Genomic DNA, 27,612 nt, shown 5'->3' with positions numbered 1-27,612 from the left:
TTGGGCTCTAAGGATCTTCCTGCCTCAGCCTCCAGAGTAGCTGACTAACAGGGAATGCACTACAATGCCAGGTAAATTTTTTTTTTTTTTTTTTTTTTTTTTGAGACAGAGTCTCACTCTGTCCACCCAGATTGAAGTGCAGTGGTGTGATCTCAGCTCACTACAACCTCTGTCTCCTAGATTCAAGTGATTCTCCTGCCTCAGCCTCCTGAGTAGCTGGGATTACAGGCATGTGCCACCATGACTGGCTAATTTTTATATTTTTAGTAGAGATGGGGTTTCACCACGTTGGCCAGGCTGGGTCTCGAACTCCTGACCTCAGGATCTGCCCACCTCACCTCCCAAAGTGCTGGGATTACAGCCGTGAGCCACCACACCTGGCCAAATTTTTTTAGTAGAGACAGAGGTCTCGCTATGTTGGCCAGGCTAGTCTTGAACTCCTGAGCTCAAGTGATCCTCTCACCTCAGCTTCCCAAAGTCCTTGGATTACAGGCATGAGCCATAGTGCCTAGTCGATTCTTTCTTTTCTAAACCTCAACACAGGAGGTTGGAAAAGGAGTGAGTGGAGACCCCTGATGCAAGGTAAGCTCTAGCTTCTGGACGTGACACCATAATTCTCAGAAACTCTCTTATGGATTCTCTCCCCTCACACCACCAACCAAGGGGCACAGGGTCCCCAGAGACCAGAGCCAGGAGCCCCTTTCAGCCTGGAGGCACCCTGAGGGGAGGCGCTGGTCTTGTGACTCTGGGTTGTCCCCATCCTTCTCTCTGGCCCCCGCCAAGGGGCACCAGGAATTGGCACACACCCTTCTTCCTGCCTGGGACCTGGGGGAAGCACTACATTCTTCCCACCACACCTTCAGTGGACTTCACTGCACCTGCAACCAACCAAGATCCCTTTGCCTTTCAGGTGTCTGTGCCTCCTGCCTGGATTTCGGGAACTTCCCTTCCCATGTCCTTAGAACGAGTCCCCGCAAACTAGTGTATGCTCAGGGTTTCCTGCACACAAATCTCTACGTAAAGTTACATGAATTTTCACTGGCTGATAAGGCCAGAACTCTGAGCCACAGGGCAGAATCAAGCAGAAGAAAACAAGTTGGTACCAGGAAGACATTTCCAGAACATTCCAGAGCTGGCTGACTTTTAATGTGGAAACAAGTTTTGGCTACAGACATTCAAGGTTTAAGGCACATTCCACAAATTACAAGAAGCCCTGTCACTGACAGAGAACTGGCTTTGTTCTCGTGGTTTCTGCAAGGAAGATGGAAGGAATGACTTTCTGGCCCTTTTTTTGTGTTTTTCTAAAAAGGAGTGAGTTTGGCAGTAACAAAGCTCGTGACACACTCACCAGAGGCACAGGCTACCCTCCCAGGCACGCCTCCCTTTCTCTCCTCAGCGAGGACACGGCGCTTCACCCGCCCAGTCGCCCTCACCAGAAATGTGTACGCAGCAAACAGACTTGTATGCATCTGTCTGGCAATGACTGTAAGAAAAGAAAATATGCCACCAAATAAAAATATACAATTACACGACGAAATGAAGCCAAGTCTTAGCCACAGGCAAAGGGGAATGATTGCATGAGTCAGAAAAATGAAACATCTACTTTAGCAGCAAGAGGCTGTGAGGGATGGGGTAGAAAAGGCATCCTGAGAGAGTTCTAGACCGACCCAGGTCCTGTGGCACACTATACGGGTCAGGAGGGGTGGAGGACAGGCCTAGGCTCTAGGACGGTGCATCTCGGGGCTATTTGTGGATTTGTTAGAAACAGACATTCTTTTGGCCTTTTCCTGGCACTGGTGTTGCCGGCAGGTGGGCAGAAGTGAGCCACCAGTCACTGTTCAGTCATTGCCACCACAGATCTTCAGCAGAATCTTCCGGTAATCCCCTGAAGTATCTCCCTGGCCACAGAAACAAGGAAGACATCCATTAAGGGAGGCACGGTCACTTTCAGCCTTCTGGCTCCTGATTTTCAGCCCTGAGCACCTTATAGGGAGGAAGCCCCATCCTGGGGAATTTTCCCCCACTGCAGGTCCTGCAGCAGGCGTCACAGACCTTAAAAAATGCAATTTAGCCTTCCCCAGGCCCCCATTAGAAGACGGAAAGCAGCACTCACCCCAACTATCCACATCAAATGAATATCCACAAAAAAAATTATAATCATCCTAAAAACCACTTCCAAGGCTAACCAATACCGCTCTTTTCCCAGCGCATTTATGCTGCCTTAAATTGGGGTTACCAATGTAATGCAACACAGTGTCCTGCTCAGGAAACGCAATCTCCTCACAAATTGTCCAGTGGAAGGCTCGGACCTCCTAGGTCCCAGGGATCTCTCCTCTGTCTGAGGCCACCACACTTACTCTACGAGTGCAGGCTCGGCTTGGCTCATTTCTAATCATTTCCTTCCACCCTAAGCAACTTGGAGGCAAGGCATGTGGCTTCTTCCAGATGTCCACAGCCCGCTGGCATGCAGGAGATACTCTGTAAAGAATTATTAACTCTTTTTTTTTTGAGACGAAGTCTCACTCTGTCGCCAAGACTGGAGTGGAATGGTGTGAACCCAGCTCACCGCAACCTCCGCCTCCCGGGTTCAAGCAATTCTCCTGCCGCAGCCTACCGAGTAGCTGGGATTACAGGCACGCCCAGCTAATTTTGTATTTTTAGTAGAGACAGGGTTTTACCATGTTGGCCAGGCTGGTCTCGAACTCCTGACCTCAAGTGATCCACCTGCCTCAGCCTCCCAAAGTGCTGGGATTACAGGCATGAGCCACTGTGCCCAGCCTAGAATTGCTAATTCTCTAGCAACAGCTTCATTCATACAGCCAAGGAAACAAAGTGAGTTTCCTGTGATGACATGCCCACCATCATTAAATGCTACTGAGTCTAAGCTGGGAGCACGTGGTCCCCATGGCACAATTTCAAGGCTCATGTGAGTTCAGAATTTGAGCGTTAGACAATGCAGCTGAGAATGTATTTTGTCAGACTGGCTCTGACACACAGTGATACAACTGTGGCTAGTGTTTAATAGACACTTGACCTGCACCGCCTCACTCAATACTCACAACATTCCCGGGAAGGAATGATTATTTTCTCATCTTAAAGACAATGGAGCTGTGGTTCAGGGAGGTTTAAGGAAGCCGTTCAAGGTCACACAGTTAGAAAAGCTGGACTCCAAGTGGCGTGACCCCCAGGGCCCTCGCTCTGAACGGTCTTACTATGTGGCCTATGCCATAAAGCTGAGTGCAGGAAGTGCTTTGTCAGGGAGTGACAGCAGAGCTCCACAGAGCCTTTGGGACGTGAGTTCTCACTGACAGATCAAGGAATCACAGGGTGGTCGGGACGCTGAAGGTCACAGTCAAGGTTGGGGAGGTCCCGAGTGTTCTCTGATGCTGCTGGAGGATGCAAGGTGGGGGCGACAGCAAGGTCATGACCCACCTGCCCTCAGAAGTTTATAATCTGTTTAAGGGCAACGGGATGAGCAAGTCTGAGGTCCATAATCAAGATGCCCACACACAGCACAGAGGCCAAGCATATGGCCACTCCAAGGAGGGAGGTTCCACAGGTGACTGGGATGCCAAAAGGGAGCCCATTCGGCCTGCAGCAGGCTCGTACCGAGATGTCGTGGTACAGCGACTTGCCGTACATCCGCTTATACTCCGATCTGATGTCCAGGAGGTCGGTCTCGCTGCGAGACACCATGATGCGAATCAGGGTCCGGTCCTTTGTTCCTGCCCCCTAAAGAGAGTCCACCCAAGAGCATGAGCACCAGGCCTCCTCACCTTCCCACCCGCCCTGGGCCCTCCAGTCCCCTCCCTACCCAGGTCCTCGGAACTCTCGGCTGAGATTTAGCTCTCCCCAGGCCTTCTACCCTCAGCCCTTGGTCCCAGGCACAGGCGAGGCTAAGGCATCGCGACCAGCACATGGAAGTTACATACCCTCATGGCCTTGTTGAGCCTCTCTGCAAAGAAGGCTGGGGTATTCTTGAGACATTTCACTAGAAGAGAGAAACTCGGCATAACCAGATCTGCAGAAAATTCTCAGCCCAAGCGGGGCATGGAGTCTACAAGTGTCCCCTTAGAGGCCCAGATGTCAAACCCATCACTGCATCCATCTTTTCTCCTCCTCCTTCTGTTCCAGGCTCAACTATCCCATGATCTTGGCTCCAGCTCTTTGGAAGAGAAACACGCAGAGCCTGGACACCAACCCACCCTCTTTCCTGGCAACCACTGTGGTGAAAGGACCAAGAGTCAGAGGGGCAGGGGTCTTAGTGGGGCTAGGAGCTGCACAGGGAAGCAATGTGGATGGTGATGAGGAACTGTGCTGCTGCTCAGGCAGGAGGGGCAGACTGGAGAGGCCATGACCCTCATGGAGAAACCATGGCCGAGTGGAATGTGCATCTCCCTAGGCTTCCCAGGCCACGAGACCTACTGTGGGGGGCAGGCAGGGAAATGAGGATTTTCCATCTCTCCCATCCAGAAAGCTCCAAAAAAAGCATAATGAAAAAAGGGGCAGACTGATTTTCCCAAGTGAGTAGAAAGAGGGGTTGTGAGGGCCTCAGGGCAGGGACCCAACTCTGCACAGTGGGAGGGACCTGGAGCCCACCGGGCCCTGCTAGAGGACATGGGCAATGTAAGAGGCACACTACCATCCTGGAGCCAAGCCAGCTTTCCTCAGCATGGGCCTGTTTCGCTGTTGCAAGTAAAAATCTTTCCACGTGTTTCCATCACAAACATCTGACAACTGCCTGCAGGGATGTATTTTTAGAGGAAACTTGGCAGGATATGAGTCATACTCCTCCGGGAGCACAGTTGGATGCCCTCCCACTAATACCCACACTGCAGTTCCCTTCTCCAGAGCTGCACCGCAAACACACAGAAGACACCTCCAGGACAGCTACGGGTTCAACTGCACAGGGAACCAGGAAGCGGCATGACTTCCCAGCATCTGGACACTCTGGGCTGAGCGATCTTGGATCCTGTGGTCCTTTCACGGTGTCACCCATCAGCTGGAGGACAGGCAAGCAGCCTGAACACTCACGATACACGTTAGCCCCTGGCAGGTGGGCAGGCAAACCCGAGACACTTACCCACGGCCAGCATGCCCTGCTCCAGGTCCCCAGACATCTCCCGGCAGATGCTCTTCTCAATGTCCCGGCCTGTCATTCTCTGGTACTCATTGAAAACTATGGGGACAACAGAGGCTTATATTATGAACTGAAATGTGTCTCCCCAAAGTTCGTATGTGGAAGTCCCAACTCCTAGGACTTCAGAATATAACCGTGTTTGGAGATAAGATCTTTAAAGAGGTAATTAAGTGAAAACATGCTGCTAGGGTGTACCCTAATCCAATCCGCCTGGTCTCCTTAGAAGAAGAGGAGATTAGGACACACACAGAGACCCCAGGGATGTGCACATGCAGAGGAAAGACCATGTGAGCACAGCGATTGCCACGAAGAGGCCACGGGAGAAACCGGCACCCCACTCTTGGACATCCGGCCTTCGAAACTGTAACAAAATGAGTATCTGTTGCTTAAGCCACCCAGTCTGTGGTATTTTGTCATGGCAGCATGAGCAGACTAACAGAGGACTCACATGAGGTGGCCTCTGCCCCAAAACCCCCCGCCTCCCACTCTGCTCCCACACCCTGCACGTCCCCAGACCTGCTAGCTCTCAAGGAAGCCAGAGTCTTCGTCACAAGTCACATGCACCGCCTGATGTCCCTCCCTGCGTGGTCCCTTTCTCAGGACTGCCAATCTGCTTAACCAAATCGCACCTTAATACCCCTCCAGGGCCCACTCCCACATACCCCAAGACAGTGTCCCCTCTTCTCAAATCCCCTGCACCTCCAGTCTCTGCCATTCCTTGGCTTTATTCATGTATCCATCTGCCTTCCTCAGCCTGCCTGTGAGCTGAGGCCCAGCCTGCCCCAGCCTGCCTGGCTTTTTGCTGCCCACCTCGACCTAGGACACGCTAAGCTCCCACAGGAGTGGATGGCTGGCTCCTAGAGAGACAGGCGGCATGATGGAGACCTCGGTCCTGACTCCAGCTCTGACCCAGGACATAAAACCCTCCTTCCCCAGCCTAAGTCTCAGCTTCCATTTGCATATTAAAGTTGTGATTTCTGCTCTGTGTGTATCTGTCTCAATTAATATCTTCTTCAAATCAGCTACTCTTTTCCCCTAAGTAATAATGTTTGTGAAGCCATGGGCTTGATGCACCACTTACATGTTCTGTACTCATTAAAAGAAATAATGATTAAGATGAAAATGCATTCACTCAGGCTCCATTACAGGATAGTGCAGAGGTTAAAAAGTGTGCTCTGGGGTCGGGTGGCCTGGGTTCAAATCCCAGCACCTGTCTCTGTGTGCAGCACAGAGCAGTCGCTGAGTTTTCACCCTCACTGCCCACTGGAGCAGCCCTGGCCACAGCCCACCAGTTGCTCAGTGTGGTCACCACCCTCAGGCCTTGCCTGCCACCTCACACTGGCCTCCAGGACCCCCTTCCTCTGGGTCCTCCTACCTCCCTAGCTGCTCCTTCTTAGTCTCCTCACACTGGTGGGCTCCCCACAGTCTCCCTCCTGAGGGGACCTCCTGCAGTCCCAGAGCCTCAGATATCTTCGACTACCCATAGCTCCCTTACCTTCCACGTCCAGGCCACACCTCTCCTGACCTCCACACTCAGCAACCCAGCAGCCTCCCTGCAGCTCCACCCTACACGCAGCTAAAGCCAGCTCCACCTATAGTTCCCCTGTCTCAGTTGAGGGTCATTCTCCCACTGCTTGGCCTAAAGAAGCCCTGTGTAATCCTCGACCCCCTCTCTCCCACACACCACACGTCCAATTCATCAGCAAACATGGCCGGAACCTGACACCTCCTCACCACAAGCCCCTACTACCACCATTCCTCCCCAGGTCCCTGCAGCAGCCTCCTGACAGGCTTCGCTGCTTAGCCTTGCACCCTTCACTCCATTCTCGGCACCACGGCCAGGGATTCTGCACAGCCTCCTCTGCTCAGGGCCCTCCACTGGCTTCCTCTTTTGCTCAGGATAAATACCCAACCTCGGGAAGTCATCAGCAGGGCCCTCTCCCCTCTCTGCCCTCACCTCCCACTCCTCTCACTCACTCCACCTGTTCCACATGGTCCCCCTTCACTGTTCTCAGTCGTGCTGGGAGCCCCAGGCAGGCCTCTGCCCCTGCATCTCCTTTAGGTTTTTAAATCAAATGTCATGACCTCAGTCATGGCCCAAGCACCTCCCGGTGGACCCTACCATCACTCCCTACCTGTTTCCAGCTTGATTTTCCTCTACAGAACTTCCCATCTGATACAGATTTTATTTCATTGTTGTTTACTGTCTGTCTCCCCAAATGAGATGGTGCAGCCCACGGAACACAGACTCTGCAGTGCCCTCCCCCGCACCGTGGCCCCACACCTGCTCCACCACCTGACAGACTGACCCATGGGGGAGAGTGATTTACATCTGTTGAATGAATGAGTAAATGAATGGCATCCAGTATTATTGCTATGACTGTTTCTTATGCCAGGCTTTGGAAAACACTGGATCGGGTGCTCCCGAAGGACTCTCCCAACTCTGACGTTCCACATTCCCACGTACGAAGACACCAGGTTTCTACACTGGTGGAACCTCCAGAACTGGATGTTTGCCAGAACTCAGGAAACCCTCTGACAGTGTCTTTAAATCCCCACCAGGGGGCTCTTTTGAGGAGGCGAAAGCCCCACGCAGGGAGGAACCACCAAGTGTTCTCATAGCTTTGTTTCCGCACAATCCCGACTGCCCTCATCTAACTGGCCTCAGAGGGACCCCGGCCTGCCTTACCTGCTACCAGGTGGGCCCGGCTCCGGGAGCACAGAACCGCATTGAACTTGGACTCATCTGTTCCCAGGCGGTTCTCCCCGGCCGCATACAGCTCCTGGAGAGAGAGGAAGATGCACATGCAGCACAGGCCACACCCAGACCCCAGGCCCAGGTCACCCAGGAGAGCCTGGTAAACTTCTGAAGGTTTGAGCCTAAAGTATTTGCCAATTTGCAACCTCTGAACTAGATGGCCTCTAAAGTGCCTGCTAGGCCTCAGGTAGCAGCCCTGAAAAAGAGCAGAAAGCAGCAATCAGGGGCTGAGATCCCACAGGTCAAGATGAGGCCAAAGCAGGTCTGGACTGAGAAGGCAGAGCATGGGACAATTTTTGCCCCGCTAAAAGTGGCATGCAAAACTCTCGCTGAAACAAAAGCCAGAGCCCTGAGCCCCAGGGGTGTCCAGCCCTGACTCCCAGAATGGGAATCAATGTTACCAGCCAGAGAGACACTGAATAAGGCAGACCCTGCAGGAGCAGCAGGTCTGAGACCAGGGCAGAGGCAGGTGCTAACTGGGCACAGAGGACCGAGCTAGGGGTATAGGCCCTTGTCTGGGCTCTGCTTCTAGCTTTCAGTTGGGAACAGTGCTCAACCTTTTTGAGCCTCAGTTTCCTCATCCGGAAAGCAAAAGGACCAGACCAGAGGAGTAGATCTCCTCCAGCCCTAACAAGGGGGCATTCCTTGAGGTCTCATTCCAATCCCGCAGATGGTAGAGATAATTTAGACCACTGGCAGCTCCTGGTGAATGCCCTGCCGTGGATGACAAGAGCAGTGAAGGGAGACAGAGAGGTATGGCCAACTCCACCCCACCAGGAAGTCATGGCTCTGCCCTGCCATAATACTACGGTTGAAATTCATTAGTGGGACACCCAAACTTTTCGAGAGAGTAGCTCAGATGCCTGGACTTTGCTTGGATTTTTCCCCTTTTGTCTGCAACTCACAAGGGGACAACAACAGAATTCTAAGGGTACTCAACTCATGTGGCAGCTGGTTTCTAGGCTCAAACCCTCAAAAACTTAATAGGCAAGTGCAAATTCTGCCCTTTTGCAAACATAATGCTATGTGCAACTAAACATGGTGAAAGTACGCTGTCACACAAAATCCCACGTCCAAAACCGTGATCTATCAACTATTGAAATACTAATTATCTCACATGTTCCCTCCTATAGGTGGGGAAGCTGAAGCCCAGGAGGTCAGATGACCTGTTCTAGGTCATACAGTTGAACAGTTCAGCGCATCTGAAACTCGCAGCATCTGCAACCCACTGCTTATCTATTGTTCTTTCCACCCTAGGGTACCTCTCTCAAGAAGCAAGAAAGCGGGGTGCATCCCTGCTTTAGGAAGTCCAGGGGCTTGGCCATCACACTCACCTGGGCATCTCTCTGGGCGAGGGACATGTCCACGTTTGTGCTTTCATCACGGTTTCCCTGAAAGGAAGCAGGTGTATGGTCAAGCCCACTCCTTCCCCATTTCTTTTCCCTTTCCTCATTGCAGGGATCCCATCTCTTTGACTTCCATGGCTTTGGAGCCCCAAGCCCTGTCGTGGGAAAAGTACCTGAGAGAGAGAGATGAGAAGCCGCTGGAAGTGCCCTGATGTGTCGCTTCGAATGGCCTCTTCCAGGGTCTTTTTGAATTCTGAAAGGGAGAAGCAAGGAAGGTCCATCCTGTAGCTCTCTTTATGGAGCTGCCCATTGCAAAACACTATCAACAGTGGGTACTGGGGAGAAAAAGGCTGGAGGTCTTGGCTCGGGCTCAAGAGAACAAATAGCCCATATGGCCCTCCAGGGATATACAAGCCTGTGATCTCCAGGCTGACCTGGCCTCTAGTCAGCCTTGGCCCAAACCACATCCAGGTTTTCCCTGGCTCTCCCTTACTTTAGTCATTTGCACCATGTATAAACAGAACGAAGGGCTGGGTCTTGGGTCAAAGCCCAAAGTACTGGGGGTGGCAGAAGATGGGTTGATAAGGAGGCCAGGAAGGAGTAAGAGGCCCTAGGAGAGAGTGAGGCCACAGCCCCGAGAGCACAGGGATCTGCAGAGAGCAAAGGGCAGAGGGAGCGGCCTCACCTGCTTTGTAGGCTCTGTTTAATTCTCGGACGTGCTCATTGCTGCGGGAAGCGAGGATCTCAATCAGGCAGGCTTCATCAGTGCCAACCCCCTGTAGGGGCAGAGAATACAACCAACCATGCGCTTGTTCCAGCAGCCTCACCAGCACCCGGGAAGAAGAGTGGGGGCCATGCTGCTGCCCTGACCCCAGCAACAGAGGCCCCTGACACAGAGACACAGCCTCTGGCCACTCCCAGGCTAGAGGGAGTCAGCTCTTCTCCATAGTCTGGGCAAGCACAATGACAGTGGCAGTGGTGATGAGTAGGGCTCACACAAACGGGCATCCCCATGGATCAGAAAACTGAGCTAGGGCTCACACAAAGGGGCATCCCCATAGATCAGAAAACTGAGCATCAGAGAGGGGTACTGGCTGGTCCGAGGCCACACAGTAAATGGTTGGGTTAAAATGTGGACCGAGGTCTGCTTTATTCAGAGTTCAGCCAGAAGTGAGATGACAACAACTGAAAAAACGGGTAAAAAGCAAGAGAGATCCAAGTGGACATACGAAACCCTGGTCCTAGAGGTGATGGTGGAATGTCTGAAAACAACTAGGAAAAGGTAGGAACAACGAGGATGAATGGGACAACCACGCCAGGGACAGTGAGACGGTAGAGGACAGGCTAGGCAGCCTGGCTTGTATGTTGGTTTGAATCCTGGCTCTGCAGCTTACCAGCTGTGTGACCTCGGGCACATTACTTAACCTCTCTGTGCTTCCAGTTCCATTTCTGTAAGATGGGAGTGATACTAGGACCTACCTCACAGGAAAATCATGAGGATTAAGTGAGTTAATGTATGTAGAGCACTTAGGGCCTGTCAGGCAGGACGTGCGACATTGTGTCAGCTGTTTCCTGCTACAGCTACTACTGGGTTACTACACGTTAGCCCCTCACCCAGTATTCCCAGCATGTCCTGAGACAGCATCCACTGTCCCCATTTCACAGGTGCTCAAGGACACACAGCTGGTGAGTGACAGCTGCCCCAAACCTGTGTGGTTTCTAACACTCCACAACCACCAGCTCATGACTCCGGCTGAAGACGGGGGCCAGGGAGATGTCTGGGTCCACTCCCTGGGGCCCCGGGCCATCGCCCTGCCTGATGGCCTCCTGACCCCCTCCCTAGAATAACACATGTAGATGTGTTTCAGCGGAGACCCCTCTCCTTTCCAGGCCACCATACTGAAGTCTCTGCTTCTCCTGAAGGAGGGAACGTTCACTGTGCTTATCAGGCCTCTGAGTGACAGGCTCCTTCTGGGCTCTAGCCTGACTCATGGGATTCCCCTTCCAAGGGAGCTGCCTGCCCCCGCCCACAGGGTGCACACAGAGCTGCGGGAATAGGCTGCCTGCCCTTGCCCGCAGGGTGCACACAGAGCTGCGGGACTGCACAGAATGGACAGGATCCACCCCTCGGTCAAAACCCACAGGACTGGAGGGAACAGTGAGCCCAAGCCGGGCCCGTCAGAACCTGCCCCTGTTTGGAGACCCTGCTGGTCTCTTCTGGAGCTGGGTCTCATAGGTATGCGGAGAGTGGTCGACAGGCCCCCCCTCCCACCCCACATGAAGCAGCCACGGCAGGAGAAGCACAGAAACTGACAGAAAAGCAGGTGCTCAGGAGAGACAGAGACCAAAGAGACGTCTGGCCTGGCCCTCTCCACGCCAGGCAGCTTGGCTTTACCCACATAACTGATTCTCCACTTTTGTTCTTCTTAAACCGAAGTGTGTCTCTGTCATTTGCTAGTAACAGAGTCCTAAAGAATGAGAACGATACCAACCATGGCCTCCTACCCCTCTTCTTACCATAGAATCGCAACCTTCAAACCCTAGTTCCACCATTTCTTTAAGATGGAGAGAGACTTAAGCCTCCCTGATGATGATGGGTGCGTCATTTGCCTCTTGGGGAAATCGCAGGGAGTTCCCTTTTCTACAGCATGTGGACTCCAACCCAGGAAGGCCTGGGAGCCATACTGACAACATCAGCTGATGAGTGGGCTAGAACACAGCACACCGTCCACATCTCCTTCTGGGCTGTGTGTCCACACGCATGCACACACACACACATACATGCACACACACACGTACACACATACACACCTTGATGGCTTCCTTTATCTCATAAATGTCAAAGAGGACTGGGGTCTTCATCAGAGCCAAGATTGTCTTCTCAAAGTTTCCTGACAGTTCAGATTTCAGATCTTTGATCAAATCCTGATTGGATATTCAAACAAACAAACAAACAAAAAAACAAGTCTATTTTAAAAATCCACAAGAGGTGACTAATAAGCGCCATATCCCAGATTTGAGGAGCAGCAGCATGGATACCCCCAAGGGGCCTGAGAGAAAAGCCTGCTCTCAGCCCTGCCCCAAACCTCCCGAATCAGAGACCACATTTTACCAAGATGCCCAGGGGATCGGTGACACATTGAAGTGTGAGAAGCACTGGGCTAGAACACGAATCTAATCAATATTTACCGAATTTTTACCTTTCTAAGATTCAAAACCCCAGAAGTTCAAAATATGCTCATACACGCCCCTCGTACTTGGGCAGCACTCACAGGCTTTCCCTGGAAAGCCCTTGTATCAGCTAAACCCCCCAAGGTGGAAATGAAGAGGGCAGGGGAAGGAAAATGACGTTGCCACAACCTCAGTGAGATGTGGCAGAGGAAGGGCTAGAACCCAGGGCTAGATGTCTGGAGCCTCTCAGCAAACCTTGGCACCCTGTGGCATCCTTCACCTCCCAACGATGCCACCGGCTGGATGGGCAGAAGGAAATGCCCTCCTGCTCCTTACTGTCCATCCGGGACATCCGGGCCCACCCAAGGAAAAGCAGGGGTGAGCAGGGCTGTGCTGAGCCCAGGACACGCCTTGCTGTCCCGCCTTGCTGTCCCGCGCCCCCACCCCGCAGCTCGCCTTGCCGTAAGCCGTCTTGAAGGAAAGTAGGATCTGCTGCCGCTGCTTGTTGGAGCGACTCCCCAGGCAGTCGATGATGGCCTGCTCATCCGTCCCTGGAGGAAGAGGCAGCAGGGGTGGGTCGGGTAGGGGTCATGAGATGCTCTGCAGCTGAGACTTCCCTGGCCTGGGCCCCTCAACTGTTCTGGGCATGCCAGCCACACCCCCACATCCACCTTCTATCACCACTGGGGCCAGGTCTGCGTCCCCCAGCTACCCCAGCCCACAGAGCCACAGTGAAAGTGCCTGGGAAATAGGGGTCAGGGGGTAGGATTTGAGCCGCCCAGGGTCTCTTACCGAAGCCTTTCATGGCCTTCCGCAGGACCTCGGCATCTCGCAGCGGGTCAAAGCCGGGAGCATCAGTGATGGTGCCTCGGCTTCCAAACTACTCGGACAAACAGTCTCAGGTAAGATGACGTGCATGCCGCCTTCCCCACATTTGAGGCTGCTCCACCCCTAGACTCTGGCAACAGCCCTTTCTCTAAGAGTTGGAGTATCTAAAGGAGTCCACAGTCAACAATGCAGAGGACTTTACGCCGAGTCTACCTAACTTGACTGTTATCTGGCCTTGTGTTCTATACTGAAGCTTTTTCCTGGCTCCATTGGCTGGGAGCCCACCTATAGCTGAGTCCTGATGCTGAAAATCTGCCCAGTGCCCAAGTCCTCCAGGGCTGGGGCTCAGGCTCCTGATGAAGGGCAGGTCTCGGGAGCAGGGGCTGTGGCCTCTCTCATCGATGCCTGGCCTCCACAGCACATGTGAGCACACATGGGTACTCCTAACAGAGCTGGCTAGCCCACGTGTCCCCTCCAGTGGATGCAGGTATTGAGCCTCCACCACTGTGCATGGCAGCCTGATGACCTCTTGATCTAGCACTGGTTCCCTCGCACTATTCTCTAGACTAGCATCTGCTGGACTTCCTCCAGACCCTGACAGCTGCAAAACCCGGCAAACTGGAACTTTCCAGGCTAAACTGTCTCCCAGTGGATTGTCTTCCTAGGGGCTGGTACAAAATGGTTATAACACAATTAAGGGGGCAGCTCAGGGAAAAGAAAAGGGAGGGAGGCTGGAGGATGGCACAGGGTGGGGGAACGTGTGGGTATGGAAGGGAAGGAGGAAAGGAGACCCTCTGTCTAAAAATAGTCATTGAGCACATACCACTACCCCTGTGCTGGCTGGTTGGACCACAGAACCATGACAACGAATTCTAGGCTCTGCAAACACGAACTGTTCTCCAAAATGAGCCAAGATCAACCCTGAAGGAACTGCCAACATTCTCCCTACCCAAAGGGAATTTTAAGAATCCTCCAAAACCTGTCTGTGGGGGGGTGCATATCAAGGGGACCGAAGACAGCTGTTGGGCACAAAGCCTTGAGACAGGTGGCCTGGGCAGTTCTTACAAAACACACAGCCCAGGCAGTAAGTGACACAGAGGAATAAGGAGTACTCGCCAGGGGTGTTCTGACCCAGCTCGCATGTGGAGCGTCTCATCACACTAGGAGAAACAGGACAGCTCCCTTGGGCCTTAAGCAACACAACCCAGAGGTGGGGAGTCTGCAAGAAGGTGACGCTCTTTGTTTTTCTGTTTTGTTTTTTTGTTTTTGTTTTTTTTTAAAGACAGTGTCTTACTCTGTCGCCTAGGCTGGAGTGAGTGCAGCGGCATGATCCCGGCTCACTGCAACCTCTGCCTCCTGGGCTGAGGTGATCCTCCCACCTCAGCCTCCAGAGTAGCTGGGCCTACAGGTATGCACCACCATGCCCAGCTAATTTTTTTTCTATTTTTAGTAGAGACAGGGTTTCACCATTTTGCCCAGGTTGGTCTTGAACTCCTGGGCTCAAGCGATCTGCCCACCTCAGCTTCCCAAAGTGCTGGGATTACAGGCATGAGCCACTGCACCTGGCCGACACTGTTTGTTAAAACAAGGAGTTGCAGCTGGAGGCCTGCGCCTTTCCCCGTCTCCCCATCTACTGGGCCATGTGTCTCCAGCCTTTGGGGCCCAGGCCTGGACCGAGGGAGGCAGTGGGCTGACACTCACCTGGGTTGGAGGCACAGCGGGGGTGACAGTCCCAGACCCCGGGTATCCTGGGTAGCTCGGCACTGGCTGCTGCTGCTGCCCAGGGAGTGGCACTGGAGGCTGACCAGGGTAGGTCACTGGTGGCTGCCCAGGGTAGGCCCCTGGGGGCTGCTGTCCGGGGGGTGGCATGGGCTGGCCTGGCACAGGGGCCCCTGGGTATGGCGGATATGAGGGCATCCCGGAGGGTGGGTTTCCTCCTGGGGGTGGATACATCCCATAGGGAGGAACAGGCTGCTGGGCAGAGGGGGGCTGCCCAAAGCCGCCAGGGGGCACTGGTGGGTAGCCAGCCCCAGGGGCCCCAGGGAACAGGTTGGGCATGTTGGCTCCTCCAAATGTCCCAGACATGTTGGCCGCCTGCAAGGACACAAAGCAGAGCCTGAGGACAATGGGCCCCGCTGCACTCCGTCCCTCCACCCTTTTTCATACCTAAGCCAAGTCAGTCCTCACAGCATCTCTGCTTGTGGAATATGAAGTATTGTTATACCCATTTCACAGACCACAGAATGAGTTTACTTGCTCAAAGCTACACAGCCAGTAAACAGTGCAACTGGATCCAAACCAGAGATCCTCATCCCCTTCTGCAGGGGAGATGCCTTCCCTCTCCACATGGTTGCTCCTCCCATCCCAGACCACCTGGGTGAAGGTTAAGAGCTCACTGCCCAAGAAGGCGCGTGGGTCCCATATGCAGGGTTGGGGGCACCCCCATCACATCAGCCTGCTACCCACAGACACCTCTGGCAGGCATGTTCAGGTGAATCTGCACTCACCAGGAATAAAAGCCTAAATCCTTAGGATGGATAGCCTCCTATACCCTGCAAGAGCTGGACCCCCAGACTTCATTTCCCATCTTACCCCCTCGCCTTTCCACTTCAGCCACACTGGCCTCTCCTCCCTGTCCCTGAGCACCTCACACCCCTTGGCACCTCAGGGCACTGGCATTCCCTAGACATCCATACAGCACTTCCTTCCCCTGATGCAGGTCTTTGCTCACACATCCTCTTTTCAGCCAGACCCACCTTACCGCTAACTTAAAATCATTATCCTTACATCACCCCACCCCCACTCCTGACCCCTTTACCCTGGTCATCTTGTTCCCATGGCACCTACACTTTCAATAACATCACATCGTTGACTTAAGTTACTGCCTGTCTTTTCCCCATAGATGATAAATGCAGCACAGCTGAGATTTTTGTTTGTTTTATTCACATATCCCCAGTGCCTAGAACTGGGCCTGGCACAAATTAGGGTGTGTATTGGTTGCATCATTTCCTCTAAGCATACGTTTGTTTTCAAATCATAAACTAAGCATACGTTTGTTTTCAAATCATAAAATGTATTATTTTAAAAGTGAAGCAACAAATTTAAAAAGTAGCATGTCTGCCCAAGATACCTGCCACACACCCACCAAGGCCTAACCAGAAGAGCCCTCCATATGTACACACATGCACACGCAGGTATATGAATGTGGATACTCATACATAGCACATGCATGCACACGCATGCACATACCCTCGCCACCTTCCCAACCCTAACCCCGCAGGGCTGAAAGGGACCTGTGAGATCATCTGGTCCCCTTCCCCTCATTTTACAGATGGGAAAAGTGAGACCCAGAGAGGGGCAGAGAGCAGGTGGCAGAAGCCTGATGAAAACCCTGTTCTAAGGTACGGCTCAACACACTACACACCACAGCAACACACACATAGACAACTCCGGAGCCCCAGAGGCCATTAGCTTTGATTCCTCTGGCCACGCAGGTGTGGCCCCTGGGCTGCCTCAGCAGGAGGGCTAGACTCACCATTCCCGAGAGGTAGTCCTGGTTGAACTGCCCCGCATAGTTGGCCACGTTATCCAGCCCGATGGGGGGCATGCTGGGCGGAGGAGGGTAGGCAGCACCTCCCCAGGGACCACCACCTGAAAGCAACACCAAGCCCTTTAGCCCCCTGCCAGTCCCCCACCACACAGGGAAAGGCAGAGATGGGAGCTCCCAGGTGGTCAGGAATGGAGGCCCAGTAGAGCCTCGAGCCTCGGGACGTCACAGACCACATGAAAACACCAGGAGGAAAGTCTCTCCCTATCCCACTGGCAGAGGAGGGGAAACCTTCCCCTCTTCCCAGGGAGGAAGGTGGAGTTCCCCAAACACTCCCAAGACCCTCTGTGAGGTATTAAGGAAGTTGGGAGAGCCCAGGCAGGCTCTGCCCTCCCAAGTTCACCATCATGGAGCAGGAGGACAGACAATGACAGACTGTTGGGGGACACCATGCTGAGCCCATGACAGAGGTGACCATAGGGAGCTCTGAGATTTCAGTAATGCGAAGGTATTGGCAGGAGGGGGTTTGCTGTTTGCTATTACAAGTCTGTAAAAGGCAGGGAGAAGCAGGATAAGAGGCTGGAGGGAGATGGGGCTGGGTCATGGTAAACACAGATACCAGTCCACAAGAGGACAGGAAGAAACAGAGGTGAAAAGCCCGCTCTGAAACCAGCAGGACCGGTATGTGCCCTGGGGCAAGGCTTTCACCCTCCTTAGGCTTGTTTCCTCAGCTGACAAATGGGCTAATGGTGAGTGTATGCCTAGACTGCTATGACGAAGACTGAGTTAACCCAGCAGGGCTCAGCTGGGTGCCCGATGGGCATTCGACATCATCATGGGGCCTCTGGCCTCTTAGATGCTTTCCTGTACATGGCAGCTTCGGATCGGCTCTTCATCTCCAGGGCTCCAGACCCTCCAGGAAGAACCTTTCCTAAATCTCCTGCCTCCTCCTCTCTTGCTGCTCAGAGGCTGCTCAGCTGTGCTAGCAAAGGTGGCAGTGGCAGGATCTGGATGGCAGGATTTCTACTATAGAGAGGGAACCAAGGCCAGTGCCAGCCAACCTGGGGTGGGCTCGTTCAGAGGGCAGTGGCCCAGCTCAGCTCCTAATGTGCCCTGGGACAGCAGCTGAGCCGCCTCTCGGTCTGAGTCTGTTCTTCACCTGCTGAATGGGAGGGAAGGTAAATGGCCTGCAGGTCAGGGGTGCTCAAACCACAGGACCTCAGCTCCAAAGAAATGAATGATGCCTAGAGTCCCCTGGGGCGAGGGGCAGCGGCTCAGGCACCCTCAGGATGACCAGCCTTGGAACGGCCCTCTTCTCCCCTTGGTCTCATGAGCCCTCATATTTCCTTTCCCACAGTGGGGACCAAATCTCATTTGAGGACCAAAAGGGGCCAGGGCCAGAGAAGATGACTTCTCCATGTGACTACCCACTGCTCCTGCAGAAAACAGGGAGTGAGTGACCTTTGACCCTTAGCATCTGCCTCCACTTCCTCTCTTGGCAAGGGAGATCTTGTTGCTGCAAACCCACACACCTTGAGCAGAGGGTAGGAGAGGTGGCAAGGGGCAACCATCACCTAGCAATGCTTTGGGGGACACCGCGTCGCTCTGCCTGCCTATCTCATCAGTATCCAGGACCACCTAATGAGGGAGAAATCCTTGAAGCAATTTTGCAGAGAAGAAAACTGAGTCTCAAAGTGACAGCATTTGCCCACTGTTACTAGAGAGTAAGGCAAGAGACCCAGCCCTGGTCCTGGTCCAGGGCTTTCTGGAGCCAGTTTCAAACCCAGGCCTCCCATGGCCTCAGCGTCATGCTCTTCTCCAGCCCCTGCCTCAGCTGGCTGTCCCTCTACTCCTGTTGTCCTCTCCTCCCCTGCTGGGCCGTGCTGTGAGGGGAGGAGGGGAGTGAGGAAACTACTGTTCTCCCCTCTCCACTCCCAGCCACTGTACAGAGGCAGCATTCACTCTCCTCCCCACCCCAGACCCTCTTACCTGGTGCAGCTGGTGGGTAGCCACCTGGGGGTGGGGGATAGCCAGGGTAGCTCATGGTTAGATCTGGAAGAGAAGACAAAAGCACATTCAGGCTCTGCCTGGGAGCCCCTGCTGGCCTGTGGGACCCAGCTTCTCCAGAGGGCAGCCACCACCACAACCGGGACGCTGCAGGAGAAGCTGCTGCATCTGCCCTGCTTGTCGCAGACCAGTTCACTGTCTCCTGCTGGCGCCTCCAGCTAGAAACAGTACCCACCAGCATGCTGCCTGACTTCTGGGCCAGGGTCACACCCCCGGCCCCACCCACAGTGACAGGATTCACTGCCCAGGAGCCTGTTTCCTTGAAAGGCCCTCTCACTGAAGCTTTGCTCCTGCCTCTGCTGGCAAGGGTGCAGTGCGCCTCTGGGCCTGTTCTCCCACCTCAGAGGTAGAGATGCACTGCCTCATTCTCAGGACTCCAGTTCTGTCTACTTATCTTCCTGTGTCCTTACTGCCATCCCTCCAGCAACAGGGGAAGTCAGAGGCCCCTGTCTCTCTTCATTCTCCAACCTCTGGTTCATCAGGCAAGGGGACCTGGTAAGGTATGGAATCATCGTTCCTAGAAGCAAAAAGGACCCTCAAGAGGTTCATCTGATGCAGGGTGAAGAACCAGGGCAAATGAGGCAGCACCACCCTGTTTCTGCAGCAGAGGCTGCTGATTAAAAGAAGTAAGTGATTTGCAGATCTGTCAGTAAGGGAAGAAGAGCGGCCTGGACAAGTGCCAGGTGAGACACTTGCTCTCACAAAGTCCCTCTGAACATGGATCGCTTGGCAATGTCCCCTGACAGTTAAATTGTGAGGAAGGACACAGATCTGCTGTGACACCAGCCACATTGTGCAACCTGCCTGCTCTTGCTAATAGCAGCTGCTGCTGCAGTTTGCAGAGACACCCAATGGTAGGCAGGCATGTGAGGAAACCTGTAGGCCCCCTCAACAATCACACCTGCTCGTCTTGGGTACGTGGCCTCTTTTTACACACTGGGTCTCACGCTGAAATGCATATCAGAATCACCTGATGGGATTGTTAAAACACATTGCTGGGCTCCACCACCAAGAGTTTCTGAGACAGTGGAACCAGTTTTTGCATTCTGAACAAGTTCCCAGATGATGTTACTGGTCCAGGGAACCCACTTTGAAGACCACTGTTCTGGCCACGCTATCCAACTATGAGTCTAGCTGCCCTTCATATCTATCTTGAAGAACTGGACCTGTTGGGTTTTGTTTGAGACAGGGTCTCACTCTGTCACCCAGGCTGGAGTGCACTGGCACAATGGCTCACTGCAGCCTTGACCTCCTGGTCTCAGGTAATCCTCCTGCCTCAGCCTCCTAAAGACATGTGCCACCACACCCAGCTAATTTTTTTTTTTTTTTTGAGAGTCTTACTATGTTGCCCAGGCTGGTATATGCTGTTCTTTTTAAGTTTTTATTATTTATTTTTATTTTTTTGAGACAGGGTCTCACTCTGTAACCCAGGCTGGAGTCCAATGGTGTGATCTCGGCTCACTGCAACCTCTGCCTCCTGGGTTCAAGTGATTCTCATGCCTCAGCCTCCCAAGTAGCTAGGATTACAGGTGCCCGCCACCACGCCTGGCTAATTTTTGTATTTGTAATAGAGACGGGGTTTCACCATGTTGGCCAGGCTGGTCTTGAACTCCTGGCCTCAGGTGATCTGCCTGCCTTGGCTTCCCAAAGTGTTAAGATTACAGACATGAGCCACCACGCCTGGCCTACTTCTATTTTTTAAACAGGGTCTCACTCTATCACCCAGGCTGGAGTGCAGTGGTGTAATCTCAGCTCACTGTAACCTCCACCTCCTGGGATCAAGGGATTCTTGTAACTCAGCCTCCAACAGGAGGGCGCAACCATCCCTGGCTAATTTTTGTATTTTTAGTAGAGATGGAGTTTCACCATGTTGGCCAGGCTGGTCTGAACTCCTGGCCTCAAGTGATCTTCCCGCCGCGGCCTCCCACAGTTGCTGGGATTACAGGCATGAGCCACCGTGCCTGGCCTACATGCTGTTTTTAAGGAAGCTAAAGAACTTCCTTAAGGTACCACCGGTCCCCATAGGGTGGGCCTGGTTTTCAGCCCTATGGGTGTAGTCATTTGTTTGAGTCAGTGGGTCCAGAGGTGACTGCAGGCAAAGCCCTATGGCTTTGGAGAAAGCTGGAATTGGCTCCCTGTAGTGTGGACCAAGGACCTACTCCTTGCACAGCTTTCGGTCTCTCTGAGCCCCTAAGCACGTGGTGGATGAGGTCCCTGGTGGCATAACCTTCAGAGAGGGTGTCCCTGAGGCTGGGTGGGCTGTCAGTACAAAGCCCTCCCCATCCTGGCCCCAGCCTGACCCTTCTGCCCAGACTCTGCCAAACCCTCAGACTTCACTGGTGAGGCGGTAACCTGGGGGATGTAAATGACCAGTGGGCCAGGAACCTTCTAATAGGAGGAACTGCCCCACAGGTGAGCAGGAAGAGCCGGGATGGTGTCTCTGCCACCTTCCTCTCTGGAGACACCACTAGGCAGGACCTTTGAGCACCAAAGACACTCTCCACTCCTGGCCTCCTCTCAGAGAAATGAAGCCAAAAGCTCCATCCACAGCCAGGCCAGGGAAAAAACCCAAGAAACAAAAGCTGGATACCACCCTGTTCTTTATACCAAGTAAATTCCAGCCAGGCCAAATAATGCAATGAAAGAAGTAGCCCCAAGAACCAACAGCATAAAATAAAATTTCAGCATAAGAGACAAATTTAAAAAAATAAAGATGAGAAAAAAACTTAGGAAAAAAGTTTTATTAATATAATAAGAAAAAGATCAATAACCACAAGGGAAACTGTCAAATGATGTGAACAGATCTGGCAGTTACAGAAAAGGAGCTGAAGATGTTCACCTTCACCAATGTGCTGAGGAAATCACCAATTAAAAATACACAGATGTCGGCTGGGCGCAGTGGCTCGCGCCTATAATCCCAGCACTTTGGGAGGCCGAGGTGGGCGAATCACCTGAGGTCAGGAGTTCGAGACCAGCCTGGCCATGGTGAAACCCTGTCTCTACTAAAAATACAAAAATTAGCCAGGCATGGTGGTGGGTGCCTGTAATACCAGCTACTCGGGAGGCAGGAGAATGGCTGGAACCTGGGAGGCGGAGGTTGTAGTGAGCCAAGATTGTGCCACTGCACTCCAGCCTGGGTGACAAAGCGAGACTCCATCTCCAAAATAAATAAATAAATAAAATACAGAGATATCAAAATTTAAAATGACACACCTTTGACTCAGCAACTCTACTTCTGTGTCTTTCCCAGACACACACCTGTGTGAAATGTCATACAGACATGAATTTTACTACAGCCTTATCTGCAACAACTCCTAAACCTCCACCAATGAGGCTGGTTAAATAAACCACAACAGATCCAACAATGGATACTCTGTAGCTATTTCTGGAATTAGCCAGCTCTGTATATGGAAAGATGAAATGACCACCATTATTAATCAAGATGCAGTACTGTGTATGTACTAAGCTAATAAAAACCCCAGAAACATACAAACTAAGTGGTTCCTGTGTGTATACGTGCACGGACATCCTTGGAATGACACACAAGAAACTAGCTAACACTAGCTGCCTCTCCAGAGGAAAGCTGGGGCTAGAAAATCAGGCTTCCGGTTTAGATCTGTTCCCTGTGCATTTCTGCCACATGTATGTATTGGCCATTAAACAACTTTTAAAAAGGCCCAATTCAGGTGCAGATTTCTGAGCTCACTTGAGGCTAGCCCTCTGGCCCCCAAAGTCCTGGCTGGTCTTCCAAGACTAAAAGAACACACACAGGGTCCATTCAGTTCCAGGCAGCCTTGGTAACCCTGGAGGGCCTGCAGGCCAGCCTTGATGGCGCTCGTGGAGCTCATTCCTGGGGTGGCTTTTAACGGAGTTCCCAAGCAGGAGTCAAAATCTGCCTCCTGGCTAGGAGCTCTGCCCTGCACGGCCCCACAGGGCAGGACGAACCCACTGTGAGCTGTGGTCCTGCAACCCTGGGTCTTCCCCTCTCCCCAAGATACACCTCTAGTCCTCCCTTCTTAGAAAGAATAGACTCATTTTTCCCTCTATCATTCTCTGCCTGAAATAGTTTTTCAAGCCTGCTCCCCACTATTTTTTTTTTTTTTTTTTGAGATGGAGTCTCACTGTGTCACCCAGGCCGCAGTGCAGTGGCGCGATCTCGGCTCACTGCAACCTCCACCTCCTCGGTTCAAGCAATTCTCCTGCCGCAGCTTCCCAAGTAGCTGGGACTACAGGCACCTGAGGCACCTGCCACCATGCCAGGCTGATTTTTGTATTTTTAGTAGAGACAGAGTTTCACTATGTTGGCCAAGCTGGTCTCAAACTCCCAACCTCAGATGATCCACCCGCCTCGGCCTCCCAAAGTTCTGGGATTACATGCCTGGCCTGACCCCACTCTTATCTTTCTCTTTTAGATCTTTTCAGGACCAAAGGCCCCAGGTATGGTCTGAAGAGTGCAGGGCGGGACCTTCATCTCCCTCCAGTGGATGCTACTCCCTACCTCCCCGGACTGGTACACGTGGGTTTTCCAGGCCACGGAGACCTTATGTGAGCTCCTATGAAATTTCTCCCCTGGATTCTGCCCATTGCTCCAGTCTGCTGAGACCTTCTGGGATTCTGCTCAACATCAAACATGTTCCCCCTCTCTCAGCTTTGTTTTACATCCACGGATGCGATAAGCATGGCATTTGTGTTCTGCCAAGTAACCATGATGAAAGGGCCAATGAGGGACACTACAGAACTGTCATACCCAGAACTCCCCAGTTCAACATCAAACACTAGGCATCATGTGGGTGCAGGCATTTAACCAGCTCTCCCCCAACTCACTCTGCCACCACCCAGTACACATTTCTCCACATGCCCAAGTGAGAGTTCTAGCACATGTACTCTGAAGAGAGTCTGTTTATCTGCCTAATTACCCCCCCAAGAGAAAAGTAAATGCAGCCCAATAGCCAGGGGTGACCTTCAGGTGGACACAGCCTCCCAGCGCTGACCAATCTCCCCCGCCAGCTATCCATGTTCTAGGAGGCTAGAGGCTGCAGGATTAGCACACTACTCTCTGACTCACAGAAGCAGCATTCTTCTCCTCCTTTTCTTTGAAAATTAAGAAATCTGCTCATGGTCCAGTCTTCTGGTAACTGTGACCTCTGCATTTTTTCAAAAGAGGCCACCGCAAGGGGCTGTCCTTGGAGATATTGTTCCTGGCACCCCAGGGCTGCCATATCTGGGCTCGGCAGGACTTCTAAGGCCCTCATGTCCCCCTCCCTAGCCTGTCCAGCCCCCACTCTCCAGGAGAGAGGCAACACAGTGAGCTATAATCCAGCAGATCTGCTCTCTCTCTCTGGCATCCATGAGAATCATACCTTTCGCCCTGACCAATGCCTCTCTCCTCCTTCTTTCCTTGTGTGGGGCAAGGGACATGCTTCACAGTGCTGGTGCAATTCTGATGGCCGGGGCATGTCCCCCGTTCTACGCCTGCTTCTGATCATGGCCCTCTGACATGGGGACTCACTGGAGAGGGCCTCCTGCACACAGCAGGCAGCCGGCCTCCTTAGGGATTGGTCCAATTCTTAGAAACCTGTCTCTGGGGACCTTCTGGCCTCTGGTCCTGCCTCTCAGGGCAGGCTGCAGCACAAATACCGCCCTTCCTTCCTCACTGTGACCATCCACCTGCAGCTGTGCACCTAATTTCATCCAGCTGGGGCCCTCTCCAGTTAAATCGGTGCTTCTGGAAAACAGTCCCCTATAGGGCTTGTTAAAACACAGACTGCTGGGCCCCACCTCCAGAGTCTCTGAATCAGTGTCTCTGGGGCAGAGCCCAAGAAGTTGCATTTCCAATGGCTCCCAGGTGATGCTGATGCTGCCTGCCTGCAGGCCACACTGCTTCATCATGCATGATAATCACCTGGAGAGCTCGCTAAACATGCTGGCGCCCTAGCCCCCATATTCTGGGCCTTTTAACCTGGGAAAGGCCCAGGAATCTGAAGTGTAAACAAGCATACATACCCCCCAGTCCCCAGTAATTCTGATGTAACTGGTTCTGTGGTCCACACTCTAGGAAACACCCTTTCCCTTAAGGTATTGGACACTCTCTAGCTTATCTGATCTCACTCTTTGATATGGTTTGGATTTGTGTCCCTGTCCAAATTGTAATTTGTAATTACAATACAATCGAATTGTAATTCCCAGCACTGGAGGTGGGGCCAGGTGGGAGTTGACTGGATCGTGGGGGCAGATTTCCCCCTTTGGTGCTGTTCTCATGATAGGGTTCTGGTGAGAGCTGGTTTTTTAAAAGCGTGTAGCGCCTCCTCCCCACACCTCTCTTCCTCCTGCTCCGGCCAGGTTAAGATCTGCCTGCCACATGATTGTAAGTTTCCTAAGGCCTCCCCAAGCAGATGCCAACATCATGCTTTCCCTCACTTGGAGAGCTCGCTAAAAATGCTGGTCCCTTGGCTCCCATATTCTGGGCCCTTAAACCTGGGATAGGCCCAGCCTGCAGAACTGTGAGCCAATTAAACCTCTTTTCTTTATAAATTACCCAGTTTCAGATATTTCTTTATAGTTGTGTGAGAATGGATGAATACACTCTTCTTCACAATAGTAAGCTCTAGGGACACGGACTAGACCTAAGCACCCCCACAGTTGTATGGCAGATGCACCTGACAGCAATCACTTAAGCATACCCAGAACGACCCTATAGTCTAAGAAGAATGTGTGTTCAGAGTTCTGAGCTGAGGAATTGTGGCCAACCTGGAGATCCATTCCTTATCTATAAGGAACATCAGAACCCCTAAGCCATTCCATGGGATGCAGGCCATACAGGAGATCAAGGCCCTTTGTTCTGCGTTAAATGAAGGTTGCCAGGTGGAGGTAGTTAGGAAGGAGGATGCTAAATTAAAATGCTATACAAACTGCATGCTTTTTACAAACAGTAGTGGTCCTCCCATCCAGCCTGCTGCCACTGGACCGCCCCATATGTAAGTCCCCTCAATAAGCCCTATGCCTTGTTTGTTGGCTCTGGGTCTCTTCTTCGGCCTCTCAAACATGGTGCCATCCCTACTAAAGTTGACAGGAGTCTGGCATGACAGCACTGCACCAGAAGCCAGCCTCAAAGCGTTCGGTGAATGCCAAAAGCATAGAGCGGCTATCTGGGGGTGCTTCTCAGTGGCTGCAAAACGGCCTGTTCCCTAAAGCCATGTTATGTGTACGTAAGTGTACCATTCAATTCCACAGGCTCTAAAAGGGTACTAGCTGGAGTCCCCTAACACAGGAATCTAGAAATGCTACACTGGGACAGCAGGCAACTGCCAGAGCAAAAAGAGCCTCACTGCCCCGACTCAGTCATCCCCCTACCAAAAGGGAAGCCTTGCTGTGTCTCTACCCAACAATGGGAAGTGGAGATATGGGCTCCAGCCACCAGCAAGGCTAGGCCATGCACATTTGCTGGTGTCCTGCCTGACTTCAGGGATACAGAAGGGAAAGGAGGGGTGGATGGTGTTAGTGCCATGCCTGGGACTCTGGAGTGTCCTCCCCAGAAAGACAGCACAGGGCTCATTTGGGAACAGAGCCTACATCAGGCTAATGCTGAGAGGCAAGGGCCTAGAAACATCATCTCGGGCCAGAAGCCACACAGCAGTGACACCCCCTGGCCCTCAGGGCCTAACAGCAAACCAAGCAGACCTGGACTAGAGTGGATGCTTTCGTGGAGTGATTTTCCACTGGCCTTCCCCAGCCTGGTGGCTGGAATATTCATTTGTATATTAGGTTTTTTTGTTTTTTTTTAACATTAGATCCTTAACCTGTTTTTACACACACACACACACAATTTTTTAAAATACTTTCCCCATAAGGCTGCATCCATAAAATTTAAATATATCATTGCTATTGTTTAAATGTATCCCCCAAAGTTCATGTGCTGCAAACTTAAATACAACAGTTCTGAGAGGCGGGACCTTTAAGAGGCTCTACCCTCACGAATGGATTAATGTGTTAACGGAGGAAGTGGGCTCCTTACCACCAGTGTGTTTGTTACAAAAGTATAACATGCTCTCTCTTACCCACATGATGTCTTCTGCCATGTTATGAAGCAGCAAGAAGGCCCTTGCCAGATGCAGCCTCACGATCTTCTCAGCCTCCAGAACTGTGAGCCAAATAAGCTACTATTGCTTATAAATAACTCAGTCTGTGATATTTTGTTAGAGCAGCACAAAATTAACTAAGACAATAGTTTAAACCATGCAGGTCCAATAATTCCTGCTGATATATTCTTTAAAATGAAAAGACAAGGCCAGGCACAGTGGCCCATGCCTATAATCCCAGCACTTTGGGAGGCTGACGCAGGCAGATCATTTGAGCTCAGAAGTTTGAGACCAGCCTGGGCAACATAATGAGACCCTGTCATTACAAAAATAAAATACAAAAAAATTAGCCGAGCACCATGGCATGTGACTGTGGTCCCAGCTACTCTACTCAAGAGGCTGAGGCAGGAGAATCATTTGAGCCTGGGAGGTGGAGGTTGCAGTGAGCCCAGATCACGCCATTGCATTCCAGCCTGGGCGATGGAAGTGAAACCCTGTCTCAAAAAAATAAAAAATAAATAAATAAAATAAAATGAAAGGAAGAAAAAACAAGCCATAGAATGGGAGAAAATAAATGCAATAGACATATCCGATAAAGGGACTACTATCCAAAATATACAAAGAACTCTTAAATCTCAACAAGAAAACCTTACAATTTAAAAAATAGGCAAAAGACCTGA

At 52.2% G+C, this 27,612-nt stretch overlaps 1 protein-coding gene across 2 annotated transcripts in view; it reads right to left on the bottom strand.

The window, feature by feature from the left end:
• Positions 1-1,113: 1,113 nt before the first annotated feature.
• Positions 1,114-27,612, bottom strand: part of ANXA11 (annexin A11) — a 50,663-nt gene continuing 24,164 nt past the window's right edge. Inside the window, exons 2-15 of one of the 2 annotated variants that reach the window (XM_054435317.2) lie at positions 18,780-18,842; positions 16,779-16,894; positions 14,945-15,337; positions 13,208-13,295; positions 12,872-12,966; positions 12,056-12,169; positions 9,930-10,020; positions 9,418-9,497; positions 9,233-9,289; positions 7,830-7,923; positions 5,084-5,179; positions 3,933-3,991; positions 3,610-3,732; positions 1,114-1,898 (exon numbers count right to left, since the gene is read on the bottom strand). In XM_054435317.2, the coding sequence (XP_054291292.1) occupies positions 1,839-1,898; positions 3,610-3,732; positions 3,933-3,991; positions 5,084-5,179; positions 7,830-7,923; positions 9,233-9,289; positions 9,418-9,497; positions 9,930-10,020; positions 12,056-12,169; positions 12,872-12,966; positions 13,208-13,295; positions 14,945-15,337; positions 16,779-16,894; positions 18,780-18,834 (1,521 nt within the window). In that variant the 5' untranslated portion in view covers positions 18,835-18,842 and the 3' untranslated portion in view covers positions 1,114-1,838. Of the gene's footprint in view, positions 3,733-3,932; positions 3,992-5,083; positions 5,180-7,829; positions 7,924-9,232; positions 9,290-9,417; positions 9,498-9,929; positions 10,021-12,055; positions 12,170-12,871; positions 12,967-13,207; positions 13,296-14,944; positions 15,338-16,778; positions 16,895-18,779; positions 18,843-27,612 lie in introns of both variants that reach the window. The other variant, XM_063669896.1, reaches the window with a different exon arrangement.

Source organism: Pongo pygmaeus, chromosome 8 (assembly GCF_028885625.2).
Source record: "Pongo pygmaeus isolate AG05252 chromosome 8, NHGRI_mPonPyg2-v2.0_pri, whole genome shotgun sequence".
In the NCBI taxonomy this organism is placed as follows: domain Eukaryota; kingdom Metazoa; phylum Chordata; class Mammalia; order Primates; family Hominidae; genus Pongo; species Pongo pygmaeus.
The sequence above is the reverse complement of the archived record's forward strand: the minus strand, read 5'-3'. Positions and strand labels throughout refer to the sequence as shown.